General features: G+C 37.2%; 1 protein-coding gene across 2 annotated transcripts in view; it reads left to right on the top strand.

The window, feature by feature from the left end:
- Positions 1–13,149, top strand: part of RPA1 (replication protein A 70) — a 37,975-nt gene that overhangs the window by 8,839 nt on the left and 15,987 nt on the right. Inside the window, exons 5-9 of one of the 2 annotated variants that reach the window (XM_071676607.1) lie at positions 1,405–1,501; positions 4,152–4,314; positions 6,177–6,281; positions 8,030–8,126; positions 10,048–10,160. In XM_071676607.1, the coding sequence (XP_071532708.1) occupies positions 1,405–1,501; positions 4,152–4,314; positions 6,177–6,281; positions 8,030–8,126; positions 10,048–10,160 (575 nt within the window). Of the gene's footprint in view, positions 1–1,377; positions 1,502–4,151; positions 4,315–6,176; positions 6,282–8,029; positions 8,127–10,047; positions 10,161–13,149 lie in introns of both variants that reach the window. The other variant, XM_071676606.1, reaches the window with a different exon arrangement.

Here is a 13,149-nt window from a genome sequence, read left to right as displayed (position 1 = left end):
TGGTAAGATTTTCAAAGGATCTGGTGACTTGTAGGATTTCCCTCACTTTTATGGTATGATACATTTTCACAGGTCTGCAGAGCCCTCCCCACTCTCGTTTAAGTAAGGTTTGCATAGATTTTTTTACTTTTTTTGTAATACCTCACATTTTTCCAGATCAACATAGCTTCCTCTCCCCTTATTAGATGAATTTTTTTTGAAGGTTTTGTTGAATTTTGAGTTTCCCATGCTTTTATGGTAACCTACATCTCAGATCAGCATATCCCTCCCCACTATCACTTTAGGCAGATTTTGGTCAACATAGCCCATCTTACAAAATTGGTTTTAGTGTTTCATTATACAAAGTCCCCTGTTACATATTTACACTGCTGCAGGAACCCCCTCATTGGAGTTCCTGTAGTGCAGTGGAAATTGGCCATGTCCTCTAGGTGGGACCACTGGTGAAGGAGTTTAGTGATATGTGTTTGTCTTAGATGAATGCAGGACAGTTTAAGAGTGGGTGTATGGTGTGTTTAGTATGAAAGTTAAATCTTGGGCATGATGGGTCCTTTGATATGTTAAGTCTGAGTTTGCTGTGTTGCAGAAATGGATGCTATCCCAAACATAGATGAGAATGTGTTGCTCTTATGTGCCTAGGGAGTGTATGTCTGATGAAGAAGAATTTAAGACTGGGTTGGGAGGGTGCTTGTTTAGTGCTTAAGTCATGGCTGTGTATGTGCGTAGTCATTGTCATACATGTTCGAGTAGAGGGGGTAGTCCTGTTAAGACAGACTGCTAAAGTGTGAAACTGGGGTAAGTTTTTTGTTTTTATCGGGGAGCTTATGGTTGGTTATGATATGATTTGGAGGGGAGGGTTTTGCAAAGAACTGAGTGTTGGGCATATAGAAGGGAGATTTATTGGAATCATTCTTGTTTCATTGTGTTGGAGTTGAGTGTTTGTGGTGCTTGGTAGCCAGTCATTATTGTAAGGGTGGAGTGGATGACTTGTTTTGTCAAGAGTAGTAAAAATTATTTTCCTTGTCCAAAACTGGTTCTGGTGTGTGGAAGTGTGAATTTGTGTATTATATGTGATGCCCAGCTTGTTTGGCATTGGTGAGTGGAATTGGCTGGCTTCAGGGTTATGGGAGAATGCAGGTTGGAATAATGTTTAGCTGGGTTATTAAGGTGATGGTGAATTTCTTAGTATCCCTTCTTTCTTTTTTACTGAGGCAGTTTTCTAATTGCATGATAAGATACTCATCTTTTGTTATTGCTTGAGTGGATTGATATATGAATGCATATAGGGAATAAATTTTGACCTCCAGAACATATTTGTTACATTTTGAAAAAAAATGGTGTTACTTTTTATAATAGAATCTGATGTGGACACATTTACAGATGGGATCCAACAACGTACTCCTCTAGCACAGCGCGGTGCACCAAATTTAGGAATTTCCCCTTCCCGAACACCAGCAGGTGCCAACGTTCTCCCAATTGCTTCTCTCACTCCATACCAGAATAGGTGAGATAGATAAGTCAGTTATATTAAAAAGTTTGGTGGTGTTTTGGTTATGTTTATTTATTGATTATAAGGAATTGATATTTTCTTATATTATCAGAGTTGTAATTCTGTCACCCCATATTTTTCCCAGGGTAGTTAAATCTGAATTCTTTGATCATCTTCAATTCCTGTGCTTGCTTGAATGCATTTCACTGTAATACCTGTTACATTAATTTTTGGTGTATTTAATGGGAAGACCAGATTAGGTACAGGATATTCCAATTTTAGTAATCTTGGTAAGTATTGATATTTTTTATTAATTTCTCATCTGTACTAAGAATCCTGGTGATGGACCTTACGGATGATAAGTGAAATATAATAGGGCAGGTTTTGTAGGGGAGTCCATTGTAAAAGTGAAGTAGGCGAAGTATGCAGAAAGATGTTTTGTTTGTACACTCTTTTGCAAGTCAGATAATTTTATGTGTGTGTCTGTCTGTGCCTTGTGTGGTTTGGATTGCAGGCGGAAGGATTTAGAAAGTTTCTGATTCATGCATATGAAACATAAAATCCAAGAAGTGCTATCCATTTTTAACATATATAGTATTTTGAAATACTGCTTTGAATGCAAAATATTCGGTGCACTGGTCTCTCCAACCAAGAGTATTTTGAATGAACATAAATAAGAACCAGTCCTTTTGCTTCATTTTGCAACTTTTAAAGTGGACAGCACAAATCTAGGTGCAGATATATAGATACGATAGTTTTTTAATGTAGTACACAGGAGTTCCATTCATATGCCAGACTTCTAAAGGATTTTGCCTAACAACATGGCCATGGACCACATATAGTTAAGGGGCCACGCTTAAGGAACGCCTTATGTTGATTGTAAATGTTCAAGTAAAGTCCACCACAGAATACTGGGCGTCCCTGCCCTTTGTCGAGCTTCAGATTAGTGCTGTTGATAATGAGTGGTACATAATCCAGTAATGTCCTGGTCCTATCTTCCTCACTCACCCATGCATACTATGAATTTACCTCTTTTTAAAGCAGGCATTCACAAACCCAAGTCCTGTATCAGCACAGCTCCACCATCTGCTCACTCTTTTCATTCATACTGGGTAACCCATGCCCCACAGTCATTCCTCAACTGTTGCATCACCCACTTTTATTCAGATCACATATTAACACTTTATCTAATCCTGACACATTCATATAGCTTGTCCCAAAGCACTTGCCTCACTTCATCCTCACTCCTCTCATTATTAGATTTGTGAGCCCCTTAATGATAGAAGGGATTCTTAAGGGAGGAAGTGAGGAAGATTTAACAGTCACATGCCTCAAATAATCCTCTACAGTTTTTAGCCACATCAGCCTGGGGTTCACGTCCACAACTCCTCTATCAACAGAAGTGCCACTCACCCTTAACAGGTCACTGGTAGAAAGCAACTCCAGTGCAGTGTTTGCAGAGGCTCCTGCCTAATGTTCTGGCTGACTACTACCTAATTTTCCTACCTAAAGTGCTATTACCTATGGTCCTGGCAAAATGTTCCTACCTGCTACTTCTATCCACTTCTGTTGTAGTTGTTATATCTCTTTATGGAATGGATGGTGAGGGAGTTGAATGGAAGAGTCTATGAGCATTGAGTGGATGGTGATGGAGTTGAATGGAAGACTCTTTGAGCAAGGGTAAGGTGTTTTGTATGCTGAAATTGGAGGGGACATTGGAGTCGAATCAGTTACTGGTCTAGATAATATTTCTATGGTGGCAGCCTTGTGAGAGAAACTTCAGAAGCTGGTGATTGAAGTTGGGAGAGTGTGAAAGGAGAATGCTGTATGTAAATATGTACAAAAAAGGTAATGAGTTGTAGCAGATGGGATTGAGACAGGATGGTTTGAATGGGAATGAATAGGGAGAATGCAGATGAATTTGGGTGCTTTAGGTACCTGGTTACATTTGTGGCAGTGAATGGAAATGACCTGGCCAAAGTCAGTCATGAGTAGAAGAGGGGATGCATTAAAGATTAAGTGGAAGCTGAGGTCATTGTTTGTTTGAGCAAAGATAAGCATGTTCAAAGGCAGAATAACCCCCTCATTGGTGTATGAATGTGTTTTGGGTCTTTGCTGTGAAAGAAAGGTAGAGGGTGGATGTGTTAGAAATGATATGTCTGAGGATGGTTTGTAACGGAAATGTAAAAGAGAGATATGTTAGTAAATGGGGTATGATTGAAAGGGCTGACCAGGTTGTGTGGGAATGTTTTGGACATATAGAGAGGATGTGTGAAGAAAGACTGACCCAAAAGATCTGTGTTAGAAATAAAGTGTGGGAGGGGGAGGGGGTAGATGAAGAAAATGATGGAAGGATGGAGTTAAGGAGACTTTGGGTTACCAGGGCCTGAAAGTTTAGGAGGATGCAATAGAATGAAGAGGATTGATATGTTTTATTGGGAACAGCATGCTATCTTTAGGTAAAAGAAGGTTATAGGAGACAGTTGAAGTAAGCAACGCAATAGTCTGAGGGGTTTGGATGTGGTTTATAGGCTCTGGTTTTGGTTTGCTACACATGACATCCAGAGTGGATGTTTGCCAATGATTTTTTAAGGCACTCACCTGCTAAAGTTTGAGAGACAATTATAGAGGAAAAATTTCAATTATTGATTTCCCTGTTTGTCAGATGGACTGTCTGTGCTCGTGTTAGCAACAAGTCAGATATTCGAACTTGGTCCAACTCTAGGGGAGAGGGCAAGCTCTTCTCAATGGACCTTCTTGACGAATCTGGGGAGATACGTGCCACAGCCTTTAATGAGCAAGTGGATAAATTTCATGATATGATTGAGGTAAGTTCAGCATTATTTTAAGCTCCAGCTCCTTAAACCTGCACATAGCAATTTTTGCTATCTGTAGTGCTGTATCTGTATTTAAAACAAGATGATGGTTGTTTAAGCTTTCCTCATTTCTGTTTTTATACACCTTCAAGAGTCAGAATACCCACAGCAACTTGTCTAAAGAAATTGCCTGTTGATTTGGCCATCACCCATTAATGGTATCTGTTTGATTGCAGTGTAAAATTGTGAGAGAAGGAGGTTTGCTGTACAGGTAATGGAAGTGCAAACAAGTATTAGTACCAAACCATGGCATTAACATGCCATCCTGGAGAGGAATTCAACAAATTAGATCTAGTTAGGTTGAAAGAGTTACAATGAGCTGCCTGTCTTACAGTGGGAATATCTTATAATTGGTACAACTTAAGAGGAGTTTGTGAAATTATTGATTGTAGGAGCACCTCAAATTTGCACTAGGCACAATAGTGAGAAATTATCTACAGACCTGATAAAGCCACATCTATCTTGCTCAGTAAAGGAAGGCAAAGCTTATGCAATAATGGTATTAAACTCAAAATATATGAGACAGTAAAAGGATAAGGAGCCTTTAGCAAGATATAGAAAAAACAAAATATTATTTGGAGCAAGGGGTGAGTATATTTGATGTTGGTAAACTAATAGCTGTTTCTGGATGATATGTCTCTGTTGGTAGATTTTAATGATTATCTCTGGACTTGATAGAGCTAGGGGGAGAATGTAAAACCAGAGTTGAAAGCTAATTACAATAATTGTTATTGTTACTTATGTACATATATATGTATATGAGTGGTTGGGCCATTCTTCATCTGTTTCCTTGCGCTACCTCGCTGACGCGGGAAACAGCGATTAAGTATAATGATGATGATAATGATCATAATAGTCATAGTAATAAATTTCTTGGGATAGCAGAGAATGAACATCATCCATCTCAGAATGTCATACAAGATAAGTGGGAGGAATAGGAGTTGGGGCTGGAAACCTATCCATCATGTATCATAACTTTTTAAAGTAGGAGTAGAGGAAGGAACTAAGAAAGAATTTTTCCTTATAGGCTCTGTCTCTTGTTTTTGGTGCTGCCTCATTAACATGAGAAATGTTAAACAGGTACACTAATCCCTTTCTTTATGCGGGCTCACCACATGTGATTTTGCTGTTTTGGGAGAAACCTACTTCAACCAGTCCCTCCTTTTAATGCATTCAGAATTTGTTACTCAATGGGTTTTTGCAATAGAAAGTGTGCCAAAACTTCATGAAGAGTTTATGGGTGACATAAACTTGGGTCTTGGGTTTATTGGTTCACTGTATGGAATTTTCCTTTGTGCAAGGTTTTCTCAGAATTCACCCCCTACCTAAAGTGAGAGATGGGTGCATGAGATAAAATATGACAGTTTTAAAACTTGGAAAATTTTTGGACATTTTTCTTGTTATAGTCAATTTTTTGGCCATCTGAGGTACTGTAGACCTTTTAAGTATATTCTTAAAGCATTGTATATATTACCGTAAACCTAGTTACGCGTGATGTCATTCCTTTTTAATTTATAAGTTTCTAAAACAAAGGATTCCTTCCACATATTTTGCAAAGGCAGACATTTGATATTGATTTAGAATGATAATGAAATTTGTTATGAACATATGGAATGAAAAAATTAAAGCATTTTATTATGCTGGGAAAGAGCAAATCTTTATAAAACTATTTTTCTCTGAATTAGTTGCAACAGTGGTTGCAGGAAAAGTACCAATGAACTCTAAGAGATAAATGTCAGCTGACAATATTTTTTCTCTTGTAAAATTCATTATTTTTAAACCTAATTATACTTTATGTAGATATTTCATTTCAGATTAACAAGGTATATTACATCAGTGGTGCCAATCTTAAAACTGCCAATAAGCAGTATTCCACTCTCAACAATGATTATGAAATGTCCTTCAATAAAATGACTGAGGTGAGTGTTAATGTGTGTTGGTTTTTCTTTATTTCTGTCTCTTTGTTGACGTCCAGAAGGTTAGAATTAAATGCATTGTACCAGTAGGCATGGTAGAGTTTCTTATTTCTAAATATCTTGTTTATATATGTATGATTGGCCCATGACCACTTTCTCAGGAAGGGTCTTGGGTTTTACCCAGGACCCCTTTCCAAAAGCTTCTGCAGCTCCAAGGCTGTGTTACTTCTGGTAGCAGGAAGATGATGGACTTCTTTGAATAGATTCTACTCCCAATGTTACAGCTTTACCAAAGATGGCTTTTCACTCGTAGTGTAGTGTCATGTAGGCATAATCTGGTAACACCTATATCTCAATATGTAGGCTTCAGCAGATTTTTGCAAGATTCATATACTGTACATTCCAGTCCCTTTCATTATTTGTAATAAATCCATTTTGTGCATAATTGTTGTGTGATTTTGAACTATTATCAGAAAACGGTATCTCTTTCACTCTCACCCATTAGCTCACTACAGTACTATCATGCTATACTCTCATCATTAACTCTGTTCCTAGTTCCATTGAATGAAGTAGGTAAGCATAGCCTTTGAGATGTTCCTAGTTCCATTGAATGAAGTAGGTAAACATAGCCTATGAAATCTCTCAATCATCCTCAGTCCATGTCCGGTATGTTAAAGTGAATTAGGGAGTTCTTCATATACGAGAATATTTCATCCTTTTGCATTTTATTGAATGAGACTGGTGTTTCCATTCACACAGGAATGATATATGGAACTGATTCAAGGATTGAGAATGATACTTTTTCTTTACTGTGCAGAAAATTTAATGAACTAAACTGGAATTCTGTTAAATATAGTAATAGATTAGATTAATATGATACATGAATGAGATTCTTAATAGCAGAAAATCTATAGTTGCAAATGGAGCTATGTCTGATAAAAGTGTTCATGAGGTGTGCCACAACAGTAATAGCTTCAGTATTGTATTGATAACATACAGTAGACAGACAGAGAAGTAAAAGAAGGGAAGGTTGGGGTTTGCAGACAGGCAAAATAAGTAAGGGTCATAGTTAACTTTAAGGCATGAGGGGGTGTGCCATCTGGCTCATCATATGATTTGTCCACTCATAGTTCGGTGAGTACTCAGGAATCGGTGAAAGGAAAATACAGGAGAGTTCATAGGTTTACTAGAAGAAGGTGATGTGGTAGCATTAGAAGCAGAATCTCCCGGTGTAGTAAAGAAAGGTTGACTTACAGAACTTTTTTGAGATGCTTTTGGGTAATGACCTGAAAGTTATATTTATCAGCTTTTTTTGTTATTAGGAAAGCATGCTTTAGTTGAATAACAGCTTTGCAGAAATGAAGGTTGAAAGATTAACCCATCACACTCTGATCTTGGTGCTACAAGCATCAGAACAAGAGCATTCAAACCTTAGTTAAGAGGTAAAGCTTTTAATATAAGGATTGTGGAATTCAGTCCCAACCACAATGTACTGCACTTATTATCACAGTAGGAGGTATTCCAGCTGGTAAAGCATTACTCTTTCTTGGGAATTGGTGTTAAAGCTGCAAAAAGGAGATGAATAAGCTCTAGGATGCTACATTACATACTTCGAGAGGAGATGGGGGTAGATGTATCCAGTTTGGAAGGAGAGAAATAAGATTAACTGGAAGACCCTATGGGTCAGAAATATAAGTTACAAAATTGCCTCTATAGTAGCATTTTATGTAAGATATTTCTTTATATTTCAGGTAACACCATGCCATGAACTCACATCCATACCAACTATGCAGTTCAACTTCATTCCTCTAGATCAACTTGAGAATGTGAAGAAAGATTCAGTTGTAGGTGAGAACTTTTGATTTGGGTGATAGTGTATATTCCTTAACTTTTTATACTGGTAACTGACTCCAGTCTAGTGATTGTGATGTACCATGTCATTCATAGTATATTAAGCTTTTGTTAGTTATTACAATGTATACTGAATGTGAAGACCTGGGGATATTGATTGATTTTTTTTACCTCAAAAGAATTGTATATTTTACTAAGCCTGATTTTTTTGGTATCTCTTTAAGGAAAGGCTGTCTTATTTGAAGCAAGCACATTGTGAAGATACTGTTTCCAAACTAAGTGGCATTTTGAAGCAACCTTGCATCTGATGGTTAACATGTATTTCGTTATAAATCATGACTTACTGGTTTGAATATCTCTTCACCAAATACCATTTGACTCTTCTCTGCACATTATGGTTTGCTCTTGCATTTTTATTTTATCTCATTCTGTCATTATTTTGCTTACTCTTATAAATCTGTGAAGCTTCATCTTACACTTCTATGTCTTAGGCTGTCAGATATCATTATTATGAAGGGTATTAAGGCTAATGATTTGTGTTAAGGAACTTGTACAATGTCTTTTTTATCAGACTTCCATTTACCGTTACCTTGAATTTTGTTTTTGGTACAGTTTGCATAGTGTTTTTTTTTTTCTGTTTATCCTTTATGCTCTGTTGAACTACTTTTCCAGGTGAATTCTATTGTTCACTTTGTCAGGTGCATTAGCAAAGTTTCATGTATGCTTTTGTGGTGCATTAGCAGCTGCATTTGTATGGCACAAATCCCTGTTTATCCTCATTACCATTGTTTTTATTAATTAGGTGTTTATCATTCTCTCAAAAACATGTCACATGCAAAATCAGATTCACAAGTCTGTTCTGTTCATTGGAAGATTAAATTTTTCCAAAAATGTCTGTGACATGTGCCAGTTTGTATATCTCAACTATAGCACCATCCTTTAGGCTTATCTTTATTAGTGGTGTCACTGTTTTGCTTTCAATACACTAGAGATGCGGTAATGAGAGAGCTGATTAGGATGTGATGAAATACTTTATAGACACAAGTAGAGGATAATTGTAGAAAGTCTGTCTAAGATGATAAGAGGGTGGAGTGAAAAGGCTTTGGGGTATCAGAGCCTGAACATTCAGGAGTGTGAGAGGCTACCCCTGGATGGAATTAGATAGATTGATTTGTTGTATGGGTGTCGGGGTTGGTGTGCTGTCACTGGGATGAACCAGGGCATCTGTAAAAAAATGGATTTATGTGCATTAGGTCATTTGTTCATTTGTTGTTGATGTTGCCACAGAGTTAGAAGCCATTAGGTATGAAAGAATGAAAATTAATATTTATGTAACTTCTTGAGGATTTATTGTATTTAATATTTTGATTTGTAACATATTTATCTTTCGTCTGTTTCCTTGCGTTACCTCGCTAACGCAGGAGACAGCGACAAAGTATAATAATAATAATATAATAATTTATCTATGTAATTTTTTTCAGCCAGTTTTTCTTACTTTATGCTGCCTCTATTATTCCATGTATTCCACCTTTGAGATGCTTAATCTTTATGTGATAACCTTCCTAGTATTATTTGTTTACGCAAGGACCAATTTCTGTTGAATATACCGTGTTACCCATGACCTTTCTAAGGCTCCTGCAGCTCAAGGCTGCACTTATCCCTGTTGTAAGAAGATTAATCTGCTTTTGGAGTGAGAAATTCTTTGACTGAACTGTTATTCGTAATGATAAAACCTTGCCAAAGGTAACTCTTCATTTGTGATGTAACCTTAAGTTGGTGGGGGTCCAATAATACCTTCCTAGTTTGACTGATTAAACATATTTTGTTTTGTTTAATCCGTGCTGTATAATCATAATCATGTCATAACTACTAATTTTTCTGCATTGTGATCTGACTATTATGAGACATTAATTTCCAGATGTTATTGGAGTATGTAAGGAGACCATGGACATGAGTACTGTGACGCAAAGATCAACTGGCCGTGAACTGAAGAAGAGAGAGGTGCAGATTGTTGATGATACAAATAGAGAAGTATGACTTCACTTATTTCATGTACTATGAATTGTTGATTGTGTTAAATTTTAGCATTTCTATCTGGTTGCAGTCAAATTTCACAAATTTGAATGTCAGTGGTGGCATTATTACTACTACTCCCCCCTGTCACGGACAAAAGTACACATCAAGGCTGGTTCTCAATTAAAGCATAGAGAGAATTATGAAACAGAAAAAGGAAAGACAGGGGAAAGTATTTATGAATTAGTGTACCTCTGCGTAATATTGAAGAGATGCAGCTGCAGTACAGAGCAGCCAGAAACTGATGGATTGAAAGTTGTGTTGCACTAAATTTTACACTTGGTATAGATACTTAACTAAAGTATTTAATTACATTGCATTGAACATTTCCACCATTTTACAATTCTATAAGATGGGGGACAGCAGTCATCAGTATATGACGATGTACCTTTTCCAGTTGTTTAGATATCCACCAGACGTAATGTACTATTAGTGTGCTATAGAGGTTTCTTCTGTTGCCAGTCAGGTTCATAGAAATATTCCTTTTTCTTCAGAAACTCTTTAGGTACTCTTCATGGCCAGCATGTTGTCCTTGCAAGGTGACCCCATAGGAAATTCATTGGTCATAGGATAGGAAAAGTAAGGAAGATGGGAATAAATAAAGGCAGACTATGAATTATGTACATGTGTATATATGCATATGTCTGTATGTGTATATATATGTGTACATTGAGATGTATAGGTATGTATATTTGCATTGGTGGACGTGTATGTATATACATGTGTATGTAGGTGGGTTGGGCCATTCTTTCGTCTGTTTCCTTGCACTAATGTGGGAGACAGCGACAAAGTAAAATAAATGAATAGATAAATAAAAAGATCAGTTATTGAAGAAGGGGAGAATAATGAGAAATTTTGTGAAATAAGTGATCGTAGAGTGATTTTAGTTAGCACCTGTATCCCAACCAGCCTTATGCTTGGCCTTTATTAACATAGAAGATATCACAGAACAGTTGTGCCTAACTTTTTCTGTATGCAGTAGTGGGATGATGGAATGCTGGTAACTGTTGATCGAAAAAACTGGAATATTTCCAAAGAAAAACATCAATATGTTCTCCTCATAAGCCAGCCACACTCGCTCCTATTACTATTTTTTAGTGTAAGTTGGGTAATATTTCTTAATATAGTTATGTTAATGGATGATTGCTAGTGAAAGATTGGTTAACATCATTTCACTTAAAGTTAAGAGTTTTCGGAAAGAGAACCACGGCATTAAGGAAGGAGGGTGTGTATGGCATCACCTTGGTGCCCAGCCACCGGCATGCTCACATATGTATTGGTTGTCATTTTATAATGATTACTCACTTCACACTTTTGGAGACTGTAACATGATACTCGATGAATGATAGATAATGATTACATAGAATATTTCACTATGCACAGTAGGATCTTGTGGAGACTCTTTGTAACATGATACTTGATGAATGATAGATAATGATTACATAGAATGTTTCACTATGTACCAGAGAGTTTTTACATGCGATTCATTTATGTACTTTTCTGATATATCTCTTAGTCATTATGTTTTATTTATGTATCAAAGATGGGGCTTCCATTCCTCAGAGAATTGCATAGATATGGGCTCTCGAAGGGAGGTTAAACAGTTCTGTTACATTATCCTAAAGCTGTTGGTCACATAGTTTTTCATCTCCCAGCATGTTCTGACTTTTAACGGTGGAAAGTTATTTTTGGTAGTGTGGCTCTATGCTTCCTAATTAAGCAAAGTCTCTTGCACAACTGCATCTCAAAAGAGTTAATGGAAAAATTGTTTGCTTGGACTGTCTGAATGCCTTTTTCTTCAAGTCTCTTATCTATAAAGAGTATACATTGTCTGGGTTGATGTCCTCTCCTTGCATCTCTGAAAGTTATTGGAAGAAGTTATCTGCCAGGGTAGGTCCAAAGGAATTTTTCTCCTTGCCTCACATCATTAGGGAATACGCAGTGACTGGGGAGATACTCCATCAAGATTAGAGTGTTGACAGAAATGTCAGTAGAAAAGGAGGCTTTTATTTGGATCCTTTTTCCAGGAGTGTTACTCCAAGTGGATCCCTTTGCTGCCAAAACCATTACATTACTTCTGACTTGGATTTCTCCTGTTTTAGACATGGACAGGTTCAACATACGCTCAGAATTGGATGGGATTTTAGCTCCTCTACCTCATGATTTTTTTTTTTTTTTTTTTTTTTTTTTTTTAATCCCTGGGCTTTAGGAGGAGAGTTAGTTAATTTCATGCTATGATCGGACACTAGAATGCCTTTGTCTTTGATGACAGTCTCTTATGGTCAAGATAATTACATGCCAGACTTTAAGCTAAGAATGAAACTGTTATATCTCAAAGTAGCTATATTGTCATCCTATACTGGAAGACTATCAAGAGAGTTTCATGTCTTATGGCCAGCTACTTCTCTTGAGAGACCTTTTGGACTTAATCAGATATTGTAGAGGGGAATCTTGAAACTTCTCTTAGACTTTGGTGCTTTTCCTCCATCTTCATAAGACTCATCCTTAGTTTACATGTTTGTATCAACCCAGCAGTGCTCTGGATTCCTTCATCGGGGGTATCAGATTCCAGATAAACCAAGAATAGATAATTGTTGTAATGCAGGTAGTGGCTGAGAAGAATAGTCTTATTCATCAAGCAAGACATATGCCAAGCACTTTGTGCTGGCCTTGCCATTAAGGCTTAATCTTGTCATAGGTATTTAGGCACATGGACACACACACACGCACACACACATATCGCTTTTCCATTATGGTTAAATCTTATCATAGGTGCTCATAGGTATTTAGGCACACACATGCACTGATAAACGTTTTTTGCACCTAGTGTGACCACTTTTGGGTTGACAGTTATGATCTGGGAATTGTGAGCTTTAGTAGTCTGGTTGCATATAAGTTGGTAATGTCAACCTGGCAGCAGACAATGATTGGCCAAGGATGGGTCCAG

This window comes from Panulirus ornatus, chromosome 23 (genome assembly GCF_036320965.1).
Source record: "Panulirus ornatus isolate Po-2019 chromosome 23, ASM3632096v1, whole genome shotgun sequence".
NCBI lineage: Eukaryota > Metazoa > Arthropoda > Malacostraca > Decapoda > Palinuridae > Panulirus > Panulirus ornatus.
The sequence above is the reverse complement of the archived record's forward strand: the minus strand, read 5'-3'. Positions and strand labels throughout refer to the sequence as shown.